At 41.4% G+C, this 18642-nt stretch overlaps 1 protein-coding gene across 6 annotated transcripts in view; it reads left to right on the forward strand.

Moving 5' to 3' along the window:
* The window catches only part of CCDC12 (coiled-coil domain containing 12), a 91375-nt gene that overhangs the window by 16848 nt on the left and 55885 nt on the right, over window positions 1-18642 (forward strand). For 3 of the 6 annotated variants that reach the window (XM_050942822.1, XM_050942823.1, XM_050942825.1), the window contains exon 2: window positions 5494-5556. The exons of the other annotated variants lie outside the window; for them this stretch is intronic. In XM_050942822.1, coding sequence (XP_050798779.1) covers window positions 5494-5556 — 63 coding nt within the window. The remainder of the gene's footprint in view (window positions 1-5493; window positions 5557-18642) is intronic. 6 annotated transcript variants of the gene reach the window in all.

The raw sequence follows: 18642 nt of genomic DNA on the forward strand, positions 1-18642 counted from the left end.
CAGCAGTTAAAATGAGATGTGTGTGCTGGTTCTTTTGTTTTATCTACCATTGCGTTCATTCCTTTTTTGCGTCACGGGCACTAATAGATTTATTCTTGCAACTCCTCTGTGAGGCATTTACCCCATTGTATAGATGGGGAATTGAGGCACACAGAAAAGTCACACAAGAAGTCTATGGCAGAGCTGGTAATAAAACTTGGACCTTGTGGGTCCCAATCAATACCTTAGCCACCAGACCGTCCTTCTTCTAATAAGATTTTCTCTTATTAAATAAATCTTGTTTTACTAAACTTTGGGTTGGGGCTGTCTGGGAATTTCATGCTTGCTGTCTGAGATGAAACAACTGTCAAAGCCTCTAAGAAAAGATAGGGAAATAAGGCTGTTTGGCCCCAGCCCTTTGGGGATTCTCTGTCAAAGGGCACAGACTAAGAATTCCTCTCCAGTAATGTGTCACTTCCATGGTCCTCTCCCACATGCACAGAGGATGTACTCAGTTACAGCAGACTAGAGGTGGGCTTAAGGAATTAAGGTGACAGGAGTATCGACAACTAGGAGAAAGGGGGAAAAGGGGCGCTTAATATCAGTGAAAAAAAGTCTTCTGTACAATGCACTATTTTAAGTATTTATAAGAGACTCATTGCTTTGGTATCTAATCGCATCTCCATTGGCTGTGGAATACTCTTCCAAAAGAATGGTGGAAGCACCGTTATTCGTCCAGTCTAGTTTTAAACGTACCATGACAGTAGCAAATATTGGAAAAGGGAAGAATTCTGCACTGGCAGGCCAAAGGACTAGATAACTTATTAGATCCCGTCCGTCTCCAGCATCTGATTCAGTTTCTGAGTTAGTGTGAGTGCGAGTATATAAAATGTGCATATACACCTCTCCCAAGGACAGCGTTATATCAAGGTAGCCAAAAAATCTTACCGCATTATAGGTGAAACCATGTTATATTGAACTTGCTTTGATCCACCGGAGTGCACAGCCCTGCCCCCCTGGAACGCTGCTTTACCGCGTTATATCCAAATTCATGTTATATTGTGTCGCATTATATCGAGGTAGTGGTGTAGAAGCATAATATTATAAGTCTTAAGAGACATGATCTAGTGAACTATGCATGTGAGTTGGGAATTTGTGGGTTCAAATTCCAACTCTGGCTTGCTGCATGGCCTTAAGCAAACTGCCCAACTCCGGTTTCCCCACCTGTAAAATGGAGAGGAATGCTTTTTTCATGGTTATTGAGGGTATAGTTGTATGGAAAATGCTGTGTACATGCTACGTATTACTGACACAACAGGATAGTGCATTATAAATAGACATTTCTTGTGCAGGAATATTCCAAATATAGCTTTTTCTTATTTGTGCACCAACATTGCTCCCGTCCAACCCTCTGGGAGCAGCGTTAAACTGCAGTTACAGAGCCAGCTGAATACTAGAGTGGGACTTTTTCCAAATTGTGTACAGTAAATAAACCCCATGCTCTGAACCTGTTCAGGGTAGATGAAACTGGTTTGCTGGGCGGGGAAGTCTTCCAGCTCCAGTCCAAAAGCAGCTGCCACCGGTATTACAGACAGGTTGTGATATCAAGGTGGAGCGAGAGTAGCAGGAACGTGTATGCTCTTAAACCGCTACTCACACCATGGCGATGGGTGTGGTGTTACATCCTGAGTAGAGCAGGACCAGATTCCCAGCACTGACTGCTAGTAACGGAAGAATGCAAAGTGCACACATGGTAGGAACATGAGGCTAGCTAACATTATGGGGCTATCTTGTTTTTGGCCAGAAAATATCAACCAGCAAAGGGAACTAGGAGCCGTCCATGTGCTATGACAGGTTCCCAGCTGAGTTCTCTTTCTCTAGCCCATTTATATACTACGTCACGCTTTCACTGCAGCTCTAAACAGACAGCACGTCTGTAGCAGTGGAAAACTCTAACTTAACTAAACCAATCTAAGCTCTAACCTGGGGATCTCTCCACATTGGAGAGTGATGCATAGCATGGAGACTGGCAGCATGCCTTCTTCAAAGGTGTTTTTTTCCCCCTCTTCCTTTTATTTTAGAAGATAGAGTGTAGCAGCAGCTTGCGTTCTCCAAAGCGGAGAACAAAGTGGCTGAGAAAATAGTTGCTGTGGTAACAACACAACATAGTAAAGTTACATTACAAGGAGACAAAAATGTACACTTCAGGGCTAGCCAAAGCTCTTTCTATTTAGGGCTTATCAAGAAAATAATATGCTATCACTGCAAAGCTCAAGTGTTTAGATATGGAAACCTGCAGACAAAATTATTTCACCAGCAATGTACAAGACAATTCGCAATGACAAATTGTTACTCATCTAAACCACGAAGAAATGTTACTTAGCTGTTCTATCTCGCTAGTCAATTTAGATAATGCCATTTGCAGGCGGAGTGTTTGTAGTAGTTAATCCTTTCAAGACTGGGCATGTCTGCCAAAGCATTTATATGACAGTTAAGCAAATGTCTTTATTCCAAGAGTTCAGACAGAACACAACCTGGCAAAAGAGCTAACATAAAAAATAAAAAAGTCCATTCTAAGTAAATCATATTTTGCATATGTGTAGCACCTTTGACCTAAGGCTTTCAAACTGCTTTGTGAATACTAAATTTCACGACTTCCCTGTGATGTAAGTAAGTAGCAGTCCCATTTATAGACTGAGGCATAGGCAAGTTGTTTGGTCTCTCTAAGGTTGCGCTATATCAGTGGCAGAATTGGAATTAGGGGTCCTGGGTTCTACCTCCAAGTCCCTTGGACTAACCACTAGAGCAGTGGCTCTCAACCTTTCCTGACTACTGTAACCCTTTCAGGAGTCTGATTTGTCTTGCGTACTCCCAAATTTCACATCACTTAAAAACAACTAGCTTACAAAATCAGACCTAAAGATACAAAAGTGTCCCAGGACACTATTATTGAAAATGTATTTACGTTCACATTTTTACCATATAATTATCAAATGAATCAATTGAAATATAAATATTGTATTTACATGTCCGTGTATAGTATATAGAGCAATATAAACAAGTCGTATGAAATTTTAGTTTGTACTGTCTTTGCTAGTGCTTTTTATGTAGCCTGTAGTAAAATTAGGCAAATATCTAGATGAGTTGATGTACCACCTGGAAGAGCTCTGTGTACCCCCAGGGGTACGACCGCAGGTTGGGACCCACTGCACTAGACCGCACTCCAGTAGTTGTGGCTGCACAGGCATGCAGGGCAAGTTCTAGGAAATGGAGCCAGGTGAATAGAAGTGCACTACTTGGTGAGAAGTTTCAGAGGGGTAACCGTGTTAGTCTGTATCAGCAAAAACAACGAGGAGTCCTTGTAGCACCGTAGAGACTAACACGTTTATTTGGGCATAAGCTTTTGTGGGCTACAGCCCCACTTCATCAGATGCATGGAGTGGAAAATACAGTAGGCAGGTATAAATACACAATACCTGAAAAGATGGGAGTTGCCTTAATGAGTGTGTGTGGGGGGTCAATGCTAATGAGGCCAATTCAATTAGGATGGCCCATTCCAACAATTGATAAGAAGGTGTGAGTACAACAGAAGGAAAATAATTTTTTTGTAGTGACCCATCCACTCCCAGTCTTTATTCAGGCCTAATTTGATGGTGTCAAGTTTGCAAATTAATTCCAGTTCTGCAGTTTCTTGTTAAAGTCTGTTTTTGACATGTTTTTGTTGAAGAATGGCCAGTTTTTAAGTCGCTATTGAGCCTCCAGGGAAACTGAAGTACTGGTTTTTGAATGTTACAATTTTTGATGTCTGATTTGTGTCCATTTATTCTTTTGCGTAGAGATTGTCCGGTTTGTCCAGTGTACATGGCAGAGGGGCATTGCTGGCACATTATGGCATATATCACATTGGTAGATGTGCAGGTGAACGAGCCCCTGATAGTATGACTGATGTAGTTAGGTCCTATGATGGTGTCCCTAGAATAGATATGCGGACAGAGTTGGCAATGGGCTTTGTTGCAGGGATTGATTCCTGTGCCAGCAATGCCCCTCTGCCATGTTCAACAGAGGAACTGTTCTCCTTCTGAATCAGGCAATTCTGTTCCTAGTTACCAACTAACAAGAATTGCACAAAAGTAATTGAATCTTTAACCAGATGTTCCAGCCTCTCCAAAAGACAGCAGTAGGCGGATGGCATAATTGTTCTTTTATGCAAAACTTAAATATTCTAGAATTTAAAATAACTAGTGATAGTCTTACTCCGGATGGAAGTTGGATTCTTGGTTAATATGTCAGATACTGTAAAATAGTGGTCTTTTTTAAAAGCTTCTTTTAAATCTGTGTTACAGTTGCAATGGATGCCTTATGGAGAAATATCAGTCAAATCTACTGCCACTTCCTTTTGAGAATACACACATACTGTTTACCAGTTCTTTCCCCTAAAATTCACATTTAGATTCCTTTCCCATCTGTTTTAACATTTGTAAAAATACAGCTATAAATCCTTTCCACATGCCTTCCTATTGTAATTTCTCTGGCTGGTCCAGGAGTTTTGGCTAAAGATTTTTTTTTTTTCTGTATTAGCCCTATCTTATTACCTAATTATTTCTTTTCAAATGGAACATACGCTACTTCATCTTCATTCAGGTCAAAGCTATGTTCACACTTTCCCTCCTCAAGACTTACATGTGGAAATTGTCCCCTGTTCTGAGGAAATATGCTTAGTAGGGTCAGAATTATAGAGACTTCACCCAAACCTTGGTTTCTGCAGTCAGAGCTCTTCACAGTGTGATCTCATCCAGCTTCATAAGATAAGGTAGCATTGATCTGTACTTGATTAGGAGACCAAGAAAACACCCAAATGTTGTAAGCAATGGCTTTGGTCATTCACAGAGGACACACTTCCCCTAGAAGTATTGTAGCAGTGCCCTAGCATATCAGGGAATGCTGGGTTTGTGGGGTCTGGTCTTTCCGATGAGATGAAAAGCCTAATGTTCTTGCTGACCTCTTGTGGTCTTTGCAGATCCCATGACACTCTCTTTGCAAGATGAGGAGTGCTAATTTCAGTATGTGGGCCAAATTCTGTGTTGTATAATTATACTCTGCCTCCCTAATTTTGCCATACGTTGTTCTTTGCGTTATTCATTTTTGTCCTTAAACTTGTGTGTTGTTGCTGTGTGCTGTTGCCACCAGGTCACTACTGAAATGTAGCTGGCAAAATAATGCTATCATGTGGTGTTTGAATATTTGATGAGCTGTTAAGGATGTTAAGATCTTTAGAGAATCACATCCAAATTTAGGAGAGTTCTCATTTTTGGCAGTTTTTTTTTTTTTAACAAATGATAAGCAGCTTTGTAACTCTGAACTTTGAACTACTCTTCAACCCAAATTGTGCAATTTTGTATTTATATATAGCTCTTTTCATTTAATACTAATGCATTGTGCTTATGTAGCAGCTTTCATCAGTAAATCTCAAAGCACTTTGCAAAAGTGAGTAAGTATCATCCTTATGTTTTGTAGATGTGTAAACTGAAGAACAGAAAGCAACTTGTCCGAAGTCACAGAGCAAGGAATAGAATCCAGGTCTCTGGACTCCTTTGCCCTCCCTGTTACACTATGCTGACCTCAAGTTTTATTCACTGCTGGGGTTGACAGAAGATTTTCCATTGTTACTGTTTTTTGACAGAAAGTTGGGCTTTTGCCTAAATGGAATGTTTCATAAAAAGCATCTGCTTTCTCTGGAAGTCTTCTTCTGATTTTTTTTCACTGAAAAATTGAACCCTACAAAGTGAAGTTTTCAACCAAAATTCTAAATATTTTTGATTTAGGTGGGAGGAGGTGTTCAGTTCCCTCATTTCCACATTCTCCTCTGTTAGCTAGGCTTCCTCTCCCACGGCGAACTGTCCTATAAAGGAGAATGGGATCATGAGGCGCTGCGGCAGTATTTCTGAGTTTAACTATTTTGGTTTTTCATTTTTGCTGCAAAGTAGAAATTTTCTGCTGGGACGGGGGAACCCCATTTTCCAAACAGCTGTATTTCCTACCCTGTCGCTGACTTGCATGGTGGCTTTGGGCAAGTCACTTAACGCTGAAGAGATGTACTGAGAGACTTTATAATTAAAACATTCTTCTTCAGTAACATCCAATTACTAGAACGATTTAATCTTTCTAAACATATTGGATAAATGTCACACCTTCCATCTAGGCACTTGACTTTCTTTTCAGGCATGGTGTTCATTTAGTCTCCCAACATTTCTGTCAGATAAATATGTACTATCCCTATTTCACATATGGGGCACTGAGCAATCCTATTACTATTGGCATAGGAGTGCTAGGTGAACAGACATCCATGTGCAAAAATGAGTTATGATGATGATTGCAGACCTCTGAGCCCAACATGAGTTTATCCCATTGATGTAAAAGCAGCAAAGAATCCTGTGGCACCTTACAGACTAAGGGCTTGGCTACACTGGAGAGTTGCAGCGCTGTAAACCCACCACCAGCGCTGCAACTTACTCACCATCCACACTTGCAAGGCACATATAGCGCCGCATCTCCCTGGCTGCAGCGCTGGCCGTAATCCTGCTCTGACTCAGGTATAACGATTGCAGCGCTGGTGATGCAGTGCTGCTCTACAAGTGTGGCCACCTAAAGCGCTGTAATTGGCCTCCAGGGTATTAGGAGGTATCCCAGAATACCTGTTCAGCCACTCTGCTCATCAGTTCACACTCTACTGCCCTGGCCTCAGGTGACCCGCTCTTCAAATGCCCCAGGAAGGGGATTTTTAACATTCCCGTTTACTCAGCCAGGCGTGGAGTGCAGTCAATCAGTGACCATGCCTCCACACGCCAAACGAGCCCCAGCATGGCGCAATGGCGAGTTGATGGACCTCATCAGTGTTTGGGGGGAGGAAGCTGTGCTCCAGCCGTAGGAATTACGATACCTATGGGCAGATCTCAAGGGCCATGCTGGAAAGGGGCCATGACCACAGGAGAAACTGATTTTGTAGTTGGCAAGCCATTCACAGTCTTTGTTTAATCATGAGCTGATGGTGTCAGATTTGCAGATGAACTGAAGCTCAGAAGTTTCTCTTTGAAGTCTGGTCCTGAGGTTTTTCTTTGCTGCAGTATGGCCATCTTAAGATCTGCTATTGTGTGGCCAGGGAGGTTGAAGTAGTGTTCTACATGTTTTTGTATAGTGCCATTCCTAATGTCTGATTTGTGTCCATTTATCCTTTTCCGTAGAGATTGTCCAGTTTGGCCGATGTACATAGCAGAGGGGCATTGCTGGCATATGATGGCGTATATTACATTGGTGGATGTGAAGGTGAATGAACCGCTGATGGTGTGGCTGATCTGGTTAGGTCTTGTGATGGTGTTGCTGGTGTAGATATGTGGGCAGAGTTGGCATCGAGGTTTGTTGCATGGATTGGTTCCTGAGCTAGAGTTCCTATGGTGCGGTGTGCAGTTAATGGTGAGAATATGCTTCAGGTTGGCAGATTTTCTGTGGGCGAGGACTGGCCTGCCACCCAAGGCCTGTGAAAGTGTGGGATCATTGTCCAGGATGGGTTGTAGATCCCTGATGATGCATTGGAGGGGTTTTAGCTGGGGACTATATGTGACGGCCAGTGGAGTTCTGTTGGTTTCTTCCTTGGGTTTGTCTTGCAGTAGGAGGCTTTTGGGTACACGTCTGGCTCTGTTGATCTGTTTTCTTATTTCCTCGTGCGGGTATTGTAGTTTTGAGAATGCTTGGTGGAGATTTTGTAGGTGTTGGTCTCTGTCTGAGGGGTTAGAGCAGATACGGTTGTACCTCAGTGCTTGGCTGTAGACAGTGGATCATGTGGTCTGCCCGGGATGAAAGCTGGAGGCATGAAGGTAGGCATAGCAGTCGGCAGGTTTTCGATATAGGGTGGTGTTAATGTGACCATCACTTACACTGCTCTACAGCCAAAATGCTTCTGAAATAAATGTAGTCCAACTTTACTAATTCTGGGTCACTGAGAACGAAAATGATGCTTAAAATTGTTGATTGGCTCTAGTTTTCAAGATATGCTATTGGGTCAGTATATACGACCCTTGACTTGGGAATGGTGAAGGATAAATGAGTTATAAAGGGAAGGGATCTCAATTTAAACCAGAAATGACTAAAATACATCTTTGACTGGATCTATGAATAAATCTATGACTGGGTTTGGACAGTACTTGCTTTTGAGGCAAAACAATGAATGATGCAATCTGAAGCTGGTATTGCGTCATACATAATATGAATTGCATCATGTTCTTCCTAGAAGTCATGGATGATGTAAGCTTCGTTATGATTGCATCACTCTGCTGAACAAATTGCCCTATATCAGCTCTAGAAATCATACAGTGTCGTGCTCTCTTATTTGTCAGTGTTTGATTTTGCGATGGGACACATTTCTGTTTAGCCAAAGTGAGCAGAGATGCCTCGTACTTGTGTGAACAGTGCAGATAACTTCTGCTATGTTTGTGGTGAAGTGACTTTTGCATCACAAAAGCGCAGTATAACCACTATGGTTAAGAAAGCCTATCACCTTTATTTTGGCTGCAAAATTGGAGAGCAGGACAAGAGGTCAGCCCCACACATATGCTGCAACACTTGTGCAACAAATCTTCGCCAGTGGTTGAACAAGAAAAGGAAATCTATGCCTTTTGCAGTGCCAATGATTTGGAGAGAGCCAACAGATCATACCAGCAATTGTTACTTCTGCATGGTGCCTCCAGTTGGGAAAGATGTGTCAAAGAAGAAAAAATGGACTGTGCATTATCCAAACATTCCATCAGCTATACGCCCAGTACCCCACGGAGAAGGACTGCCGGTTCCTGATGCACCAGAATCATTCTCACTTGAGTCAGACGAGGAAGAGGATGAAACTTCTGGTCCTGAACCATCAATGTCAGAGGACCCTCATTTTCTCCCATCCTCCTCCTCTGAACCACGCACCTCATAACACAAGGTGAACTGAATGACCTTGTCAGGGATTTGGAACTACCCAAGAGTAAGGCAGAGCTGTTGGGCTCCAGACTACAGCAGTGGAATCTCCTGGCAGGCTATCAGGGCAAATGGAGCCCATCAGTGCTTGCAGACTATTGCTGGACAGTGACAAGAGATGCTCCATTTAATGACTACAAGAGACAAGGCCAAGAAGCGCCGAGTAGACATGAATAGGACTAAACTATGTACATAATAGTTTTTTGCCTTTTGTTTCATAATAAATTTTATCTATATAACCCTTTTGCTGATTTTTAAAGTGTTACATAAACAGGACAGGTGAAATATTATCATGTAAAGCAACCATAAACACATGAAAAGACCTAGGTTTACAATTTATGATTAAAACTCTACTATCTACACAATATATACATAGACATAAAATGTAAAAACTTAAATATCTTAGAAACAGTAGCCAATCAGTTGTTTTAATTGTCATATTTGAATTCAGCACATCAAAATACATAATAAATATCACATTTTATCTCTGAAGCAGACGACTTCTCAAAAATTGTAGACCAGTGTTATTTGCACCATGGTGTCTAGAAAGTGGACCTCCCGTGTAGATTGGTCCAGGCTGAGACGGATGGTGGAGTGGAAGCTGTTGAAATCATGGTGGAATTTTCCCAGAGCCTCCTTCCCATGGGTCCAGATGATGAAGATGTCATCAATGTAGTGTAGGTAGAGAAGGGGCATGAGTGGACGAGAGCTGAGGAAGTGTTGTTTCAGGTCAGCCATAAAAATATTGGCATATTGTGGGGCCATGCGGATGCCCATAGCGGTACCACTGATCTGGAGATATACCTGAATTATATTCTCACCAGTAATTGCACACCGCACCATAGGAACTCTAGCTCAGGAACCAATCCATGCAACAAACCTCGATGCCAACTCTGCCCACATATCTACACCAGCAACACCATCACAAGACCTAACCAGATCAGCCACACCATCACCGGTTCATTCACCTTCACGTCCACCAATGTAATATACGCCATCATATGCCAGCAATGCCCCTCTGCTATGTACATCGGCCAAACTGGACAATCTCTACGGAAAAGGATAAATGGACACAAATCAGACATTAGGAATGGCACTATACAAAAACCTGTAGAAGAACACTTCAACCTCCCTGGCCACACAATAGCAGATCTTAAGGTGGCCATACTGCAGCAAAGAAAAACCTCAGGACCAGACTTCAAAGAGAAACTGCTGAGCTTCTGCATCTGCAAATCTGACACCATCAGCTCAGGATTAAACAAAGACTGTTAATGGCTTGCCAACTACAAAACCAGTTTCTCCTCCCTTGGTTTTCACACATCAACTGCTAGAACAGGGCCTCATCCTCCCTGATTAAACTAACCTCGTTATCTCTAGCTTGCTTGCATATATATACCTGTCCCTGGAAATTTCCAGTACATGTATCCGACGAAGTAGGTATTCACCCACGAAAGCTCATGCTCCAAAACGTCTGTTAGTCTATAAGGTGCCACAGGATTGTTTGCTGCTTTTACAGATCCAGACTAACACAGCTACCTCTCTGATACTATCCCATTGATTTGTATGATGAGATGATGATTTATATGACAATATTTCGCTGTTTCCTATCCCATTAACTAAGGCTATGTCTATACTACAGACCATACAGTGGCAAAGCTGTACTGCTATAGCTGTGTTGCTGTAAGGTCTCCCATGTCGATGCTTCTTGCCTGTAGGAGAGAGCTCTCCTGTCAGCATAGCACTGTCCTCACCAGCACTTTTGTTGGTGAAACTTAGTCAGGGGTATGGTTTTTTTCACACCCCCACCGACAAATGTGCTAGTGTAGACAAAGCCTAAGCATGCAATTGGTAAAGTGATTTGAGATCCATTTAGCTAGATAACTGCTAGGTGATTCTCACTGTAGGCTTTCCAATTTGAGTTTAGTTCCTATATTGCTTCAGAGCTTTATAGATAATGACAAGATGAGAAGATTTTAACTCTTTGTGAACAAACAGGTTTCTCCAGAAATGTTCTGCCTGGAAGAACAAAGTTGAATGCATACGAGCTTTTTAAGAAAAAGAAAAACCCATGGCTGCGTAGCTGGGGAAGTAGGCTCATGTTCTTGCATGGCTGACTGGCACTGCCTTTCAGCTGGCTTTTTTGTTTAATTCAGGAAGGGAAAAAGAAACTCCAGAAAATAGGTTAATCATCAGCTCCAAAAATGCAGAATTAGATATGTCTTGCACCCAAGCGGCAATGCTTAATTACTGTGTGCAAAGCTGTGAAATTCTTCCTGTATAGTTTGAGACCAACCTGTTTTGTAAATATAGGGGCGGGGATGGGGAAAGTTCATCTGCTGAGAGAAGTTTCTGCTTGGTTCTAGCTAAAATTTTTCTCTTAACAGGTCCTTGCATATAAAAACAAACCTCCCTGTTTTTTTTTTTTGTTTTTTTTTTGTTGACAGAGAAGTGAAACCGGCCATGTGTGGCATTTATTTTTGTTTTTGCCCTAAGACAACAAAGGTACCAGTCTAGCTGAAATGTTTCTAAAAACTGAACAAGCCAACTAGTCTTTTCCCCCAACCCTAGGAAAAAGAACAGTTCTCATTATCCAAGATCATTTAAAAATGGTCCCGGGTTTAGTAAAATTTGCTCTGGAGTTTTTGGCAACTAAGTTTCTTGTTGTTTGTTTGCTCAGTGTGAAACACAAGGGAGAGTTTCTGTTCTGGGTGATAGAAAGGAAGTGTGCAGTCTGTATGGTAGAAAGTGATCTGGGACCACATCAAGCAAATTGTTTCCAATTTCTTTAAAATACAGCACTGAGGATTATTTCTTGGTTTTATAAATTGTGTTGAACGATGCAGAGATTGTCGTAGCGCATGATGTTCTGTAAATTGGTTACCATATGTTGGAAGGAATGCATCTTGCAAGCTATTAGTTTGTCAAACTCAGAAGATGAGTCTTCACTGTCTATATAAGAAGTTAGTTTTGTTTTGCCCACTCAAAGGTGGGAACACATTGCTATGTAGTTTTGAATCCTATGCCAAAATGAATATATCACAGGAACTGATACTGATACATATTTTAAGAGAGCTGATGCACATTCTTAATTGAATAAATCATTGTGCGATGATTGTACTTGCCAGATTCTACTATTCATCTAGGTTAATTCATGGGATGGTTTTCTGCTATCTGCAGATGTCAAGAATCACAGATTATTGGGGTTGGAAGGGACCTCAGGAGGTCATCTAGTCCAACCCCCTGCTCAAAGCAGGACCAATCCCCAAATGGCCCCTTTCAGGATTGAACGCACAACCCTGGGTTTAGCAGGCCAATGCTCAAACCACTGAGCTAGGTAGTCCCTTATGAGGGCTTGTTTCATTTAAGGCACTAGCCATGATAGAGGGGATTTCCTCAGGGAAAGTATCTAGGCTCAGATGCAAGACAAACACCAGTTTACCTCTGAAATATTACACATTTGCTTTTTGATGCTCTTGCAAATTGGCAGCTGTGACCATCTTCATGTGAGAGCATTTTCCCAACAGCAAAGACAAAGCTCCCTACTGGCTCCTGCTGTGAAGAGTGTATCACATTTCTCAGCAGCATTCTGTGTTGACCTAAACAAAGCTGTTTCATTATGGGATCATGAGCCCCTCTGAAGATGTTGAAAAACCTCATGGGAACACTTCTTACAGTAATAAGAGACGAGAATACTAAAAACACCTGCCAAAAAGATTCTCTTAATAGCAGTCCTCTCTCAACACATTTGAAGGAAGTGCCAACTTCTAATGCCACAGAATAATACAGTAGCATTGATCATTACAAGTAAAATCTATACAAATCACTTACTGGGAAAGGGAATTGTTAGAGTATCATACCGCACAGTCAGGAACTCTAGTGGTTCCGTAATGACTGGATCTGGAGGTTTGGCGTTTGGAAAAACGTTTTGAAAAAGAATTTTAAGTACTTAAAATAAAACAATAACAACCTATCAAGAGATCATTAAGGACTTTACTTAAGGTGACAGAGCAAGTTTGGAATTAAAATTGTGGATTGGTTCTTGGCTAACCCATTGTACCAAAGTCTTGAACTATTACAGAGAGATTATAGCCTCTGAATAGTTAAGGGTGAGCCATTGTTATGCGCTATTTTTACACCTTCCACCCCCTTATAACTTTGGTTTGGCCTAGATAATGCCACACTTTCTTGGATGGTAAAGGGTAATGTTTTTGGAGCATTGGTTCACTAATCTATTTAAAAACAATAGATGAACCCTGATTTAAAATCTTCATTTTTGTTTATCTCCTTCCAGCTCAAAAGTGACTTGTTTCTGCCCCCTTCGTATTTTTCATATAGTTAAATCTCATTGCAAGTTCATGTGACTGCACTCTGATTCTGCAGGTAGAGCTGGTAAATAAAACTATTAATCTCTGTGTATAGCTTTGGTTTCTGCGGAACTTCTGTGCCATTAATTTCAGTTGTGATAGCAACTGTGCTGTCAATTGCAAAATACATCCATGGATACTTCACATTTAACAGTAGTTGTTGAAAGAAAATACTTAGGCACTGACATTTGGATAATACAAGTATATTTAGAATAGCAAACCCACCATTTCATGAATTTAAGGTTATTGTGATGAAAATTGTATTTCTTTATACATGTATGAGAAACGTGTTCGTGTTGATTAGGTAGGACATGTAAGAATTGGCGTCTGTAGCTATTTGCTTTGCATTTTTAGAGGTATTGATGTGAAAGCAGGATATTTAGTTTTTGGAGCCTATTCCACGCCTTCTGATTGTTCCTCATGTGAAGTCACAATGTTTTGTCTGTGATTTAATCATTTCCATAGCAACCGACTGTGATTGAACAGGTTTTTATGACTTCAATAAGGCATAAGCACCAGGAACACAGAGGTTCTTAAAAACAGTCTTTTTAAAATACTTTTAATAAACAGGGTGGATATAAGAAAATTGTTTCTAAATAGTGGTTTGTCACAAAGTATCAATGGATCTTTAAGACCTGAATATGTAGTTATGAATTTTTATGTTTTTCTGGCTCTCCTCTGTAAATACTAAAATGAAGCTTTTTTACTACTTGCTTTTATTCATATTAACCACCCAGTCAGGGAATTAAAATTGCTTGATCCTTTGGTATTTGTGTAAAAATTCACAGGTCGCCAATGGAAGCTTAGCTACCCAATGGTGTTGTAATGTGGATGGCACTTAACGATCCTCTTGCTTTTTCTATTTGTGGTACTAAGAGAATTAAATGTCCCAAAACTTTTGTTAACACAGAATTAAGGTTACCTAGTGGTGCCTCATGCCCTTCCCGAATGTGGAGACTGACTATGTTTCTGAAAACCAGGCAATACAAAATTAGGATACATGCCACCTGTTTCTATTTTATATTTATTTTATAATTGGAGATATACCAATCTCCTAGAACTGGAAGGGACCTTGAAAGGTCATTGAGTCCAGCCCCCTGCTTTCACTAGCAGGACCAATTTTTGCCCCAGATCTCTAGGTGGCCCCTTCAAGGATTGAACTCACAACCCTGGGTTTAGCAGGCCAGTGCTCAAACCACTGAGCTATCCCTCCCCCCCAATACAACCTTTCCTCTCCCTTCTCTAAGTGAAGTCCCCCATGCCAATAACACACAGAATAGCACTCGTCCCTCACAGATGCTACAGAACGCTCCAGGAACAGAGCATATAAGCACTGCAGGACACAGTCTAACTGTAACACCTTCTCTTTGCTAAGGCAAAACTTGTGGTTAGGTCAGGTGTAGCAAACAGGAGCTACAGTACCTACACCTCTGGCCTACCCCATACAAACCACCCCAGTCCTGCTAATTGTTAGCAAATCTTCAACCTTGGCCAGAGGATTTCTTCTGACACATTGCCTTCCTTACCCCTCACTGTGCCCTGGAGACCTCTATCATCTGTGCCCCCAGAATGCTGACAGTTCACATTGCAAGAAGACACCCCCTCATGCACATCTAGTGACACAGCCTACAAAATTCAGCCCTGAAATGAGGCATATTTGCTCTTTCAAGGTAAACATGCCCCTCTTCTCATATCATAGAGACAGCTCTGCCAAGCTGTTACAACAAATCCCTCTAGTATTCAGTACAGCTCCAGCTAACACAGCTGGAATGGTTGCAGAGAAGTGCTGAAATTCAAATCTGTGGAATATCAACAATGGCACATTCTTAGTCCTTCCTCATAGCTATTTGCTTTAGATTCACATATTTTAATACTAGAAGGTACCACTAGATCATGTAATTTGACCTCTTGTATACCACAGACCAGAGAATTTCATCTAGTTGCTCCTGTATTGAGCCTAATAACTTGTGATTGACTGACTAGAGCATCTTCCAATAAAGCATCCAGTCTTGATTTGAACATGACAAGAAATGGAGAACCTGCCACTTTTCTTGGTGGTTTAATATTTGCACCACCCTCGCTGAACCATTCCCAGCTCCGGGGGGCTGGGGTGGGGGCAGGGTTAAGATTGCACCGAGGAGCTGGCTTGTCCCTTAATTTTTTAGGGACTTGACGTTAGGCATGCTTCACGTTCGGAAACAGCGCAAGGCACCACTGGGCAACCTTAACTCCGTGTTAACCAAGTTTTGGAGCATTTAATTTCCTTCATTTGTTAAAAACAAAAAATTTTCAGCATCTCCATGTACTATAGCTCTGCTTTCTTCCTCCACTGCTTGTGACTTCTTATATTAATTTTTGCTTGTGATCTTCCTTTCTGCTTGTTAACGTTGAGACACAAAGTTGTATCTTATGTTCCTCACTCTTCATTGAACCAGCTTTTTGAATGTGTCTGTGTCCAACCAGCTGCTGTTAGCCTTAAGCCAAGAACACTATCAAAATGGGGAAATCTACATTGATTGCTGCTGGACAAATTACTCTGTGCACCTGGGTAATACTCATGTCTGTGTATTTACCTAGATATTGCACCCTTCAGACTGGTGTCTGGTCACTAGCAGAACCGTGTAAGCAAAATTTGACCTGGGGGATTTGTGTTCTCCACCATTCCACTGAGACTCCAAGGAAAGGAAAAGTTCATATTGATTCCTGGGAGACAGAGGAGGTGCGATCTGGCCCATTCTGAAGACACTGTCGGAAAGGAAGTAGTTGGTTGTCTAGGGGCCAGTGATTATGACCTGATTGCAGTTAGGATGGGCAAACAGGATGGTCCTAACCAGTAATACATATACCTGGTGCCTCAAAAGGGCTAATTTCTCAAAAATGAAGAAACTTCTGAGTGGAATTGAGTGGGAGGAAATATTTAGACAGAAAATTGTGAATGAAAATTGGTAGTTTTAGAGGGCAAAAAAGCCACAATTCTGCAGTTAAGAAAGGGGACAATTCAGGGTAAAAGCCCAACAGGGTTTAGAGGGGAAGTAAATGCTGCAATTAAATAAAAAAGGGGAGGCAGACAGCTATCAATATAAATTATGAAGTGTAGAAAATTGGTAAGGAAAGCTAAAAACATCAGGTGTAAATCCATGGCTGGCAGAGCCAAAGAGAAAAATGAGTTTTTATTTGGAACATAAAAATCCTAAAATTGGGAAAATTGTTAAGAATGGTACAGAAAAGGAAGAATGTTCAATAAATCTATTTGGAAAGAAGTAGAGTTCTGCACTAGCATCACCCACTACATGCATCCGACGAAGTGGGTATTCACCCATGAGAACTCATACTCCAATACGTCTGTTAGTCTATAAGGTGCCACAGGACTTTTTGCTGCTTTTACATATCCAGACTAACACGGCTACCCCTCTGATACTTGACACATGAGAATGAATTACTGTCCAGGACATTAGTAGCAAACTAAGGAGGATGTTGGACAACACCTATTAAGGATAAACATTTTAAAATCTACAGGCCCAGATAACTTGCACCCAAATGTCCTCAAAGATGAAGCAGATCACTGGCCAGCTGAAGTTAGATTTTAATAAATCTTGGAATACTGGGGAAATTCTAGAAGACTGGAAAATGCTTCTATCTTTCCAGTATTCGAAAAGGATAAGCAGGGTAACCTGAATAATTATAGTCTGATTTGTCTGGCATCGATCCCAGCAAAATATTGGAAAAGCTGATTCAGTCAATAAAGAATCAAAGGATTGGAATATAATTGGTGCCAGTTATCATGCTTTTACAGAAAACAGGTCTTGTCAAACAAACCTGATACCATTTTTTAAGATTACAAACTTGGTTGATAAAGTGAACTATGTAGATCAGTGGTGGGCAACCTGTGGCCCATGGGCCACATGAGGCCCCCTGCTAGGGTAATCTGCATGTCCCTGTGGCCCACACCACTTTCTGCAGCTCCCATTGGCTGGAGATGGCGAACCACGACCACTGGGAGCTGCAGGCAGCTGTGCCTGCAGATGGTCAATGTAAACAAACTGTCTAGCTGCTTGCCAGCAGATTACCCTGATGGGCTGCAGGTTGCCCATCACTGTTATAGGCAGAACAAACTTAGACTTTTGTAAGGCATTTGGCTTAATGCTGTACAACATTCTCATTAGAAAATTAGCACAATACAATGTCAAAGAAGCACACATTCAATGGATTAAAAACTGGCTAACTTACAGATCTCAAAGTAGTTGTCAATGGGAATTATCGAATGGGGATGTTTCTAGTAGGGTTCTGCAACAATCATAGAATATCAGGGTTCGAAGGGACCTCAGGAGGTCATCTAGTCCAACCCCCTTCTCAGAGCAGGACCAATTCCCAACTAAATCATCCTAGCCAGGGCTTCGTCAAGCCTGACCTTAAAAACCTCTAAGGAAGGAGATTCCACCACCTCCCTAGGTAACCCATTCCAGTGTTTCACCACTCTCTGAGTGATAAAGTTTTTCTTAATATCCAACCTAAACCTCCCCCAATATTAGGTCTGACACCATTCAATATTGTCATTAGTGATATGGAAGTAAATATAAAATCATTGCTGATATTAAAAAAATTGTGGATGACACAGAGATCGGTGGAGTGGTAAATGAAGAGGACAAGGCAGTCATACAGAGTAATCTGGATTGCTTCGTAAAACGGGTCATTGAAACAAAATGTGTTTTAATACAGCCTAATGCAAAGTTACACATCCGGGAACAAGGGATGCCAGCCATACCTACAGAATGTTGGAATGTATCCTGGAAAGCAGGGACTCAAAGGATTTAAGGGTTGTAGTAGATAAGAAAATCAATGTGACCTTGCATTGACGAAAGGGGCCAGTTTGATCCTTGGATGTATAAACTGGGAGGAGAGAGATGAGTTTTCCTCTGTGTATGGCATTGGTGAGATCAGTAATGCAGTACTCCATCCGGTTCTGGTGGCCACCTTTTAAAATGGAAGTTGAAAAATTGAATAGGTTGCAGAAAAGAGCACCGCAAAAAAGATTTGAGGACTGGAGAAAAAGCATCACAGTGAGAGACTTAGAGCTGTATCTGCTTAGTTTATTGAAAAGAAGACTAAGAGTTGATTTGACTGCAGTGCATGAGTACCTTTGTGGGGAGAAAATACTGGGCACTAAAGGACTCTTTAAACTAACAGAGAAAGGCATATCAAGAAATGATGGCTGGAAGTTTAAACCAGGCAAATTCAAATTAAAAATTAGGCACAAATTTTTAACAGGGAGGGTGATTAACCACGGGACCAAACT

Source organism: Gopherus flavomarginatus, chromosome 2 (genome assembly GCF_025201925.1).
Source record: "Gopherus flavomarginatus isolate rGopFla2 chromosome 2, rGopFla2.mat.asm, whole genome shotgun sequence".
Classification (NCBI taxonomy): Eukaryota; Metazoa; Chordata; order Testudines; family Testudinidae; genus Gopherus; species Gopherus flavomarginatus.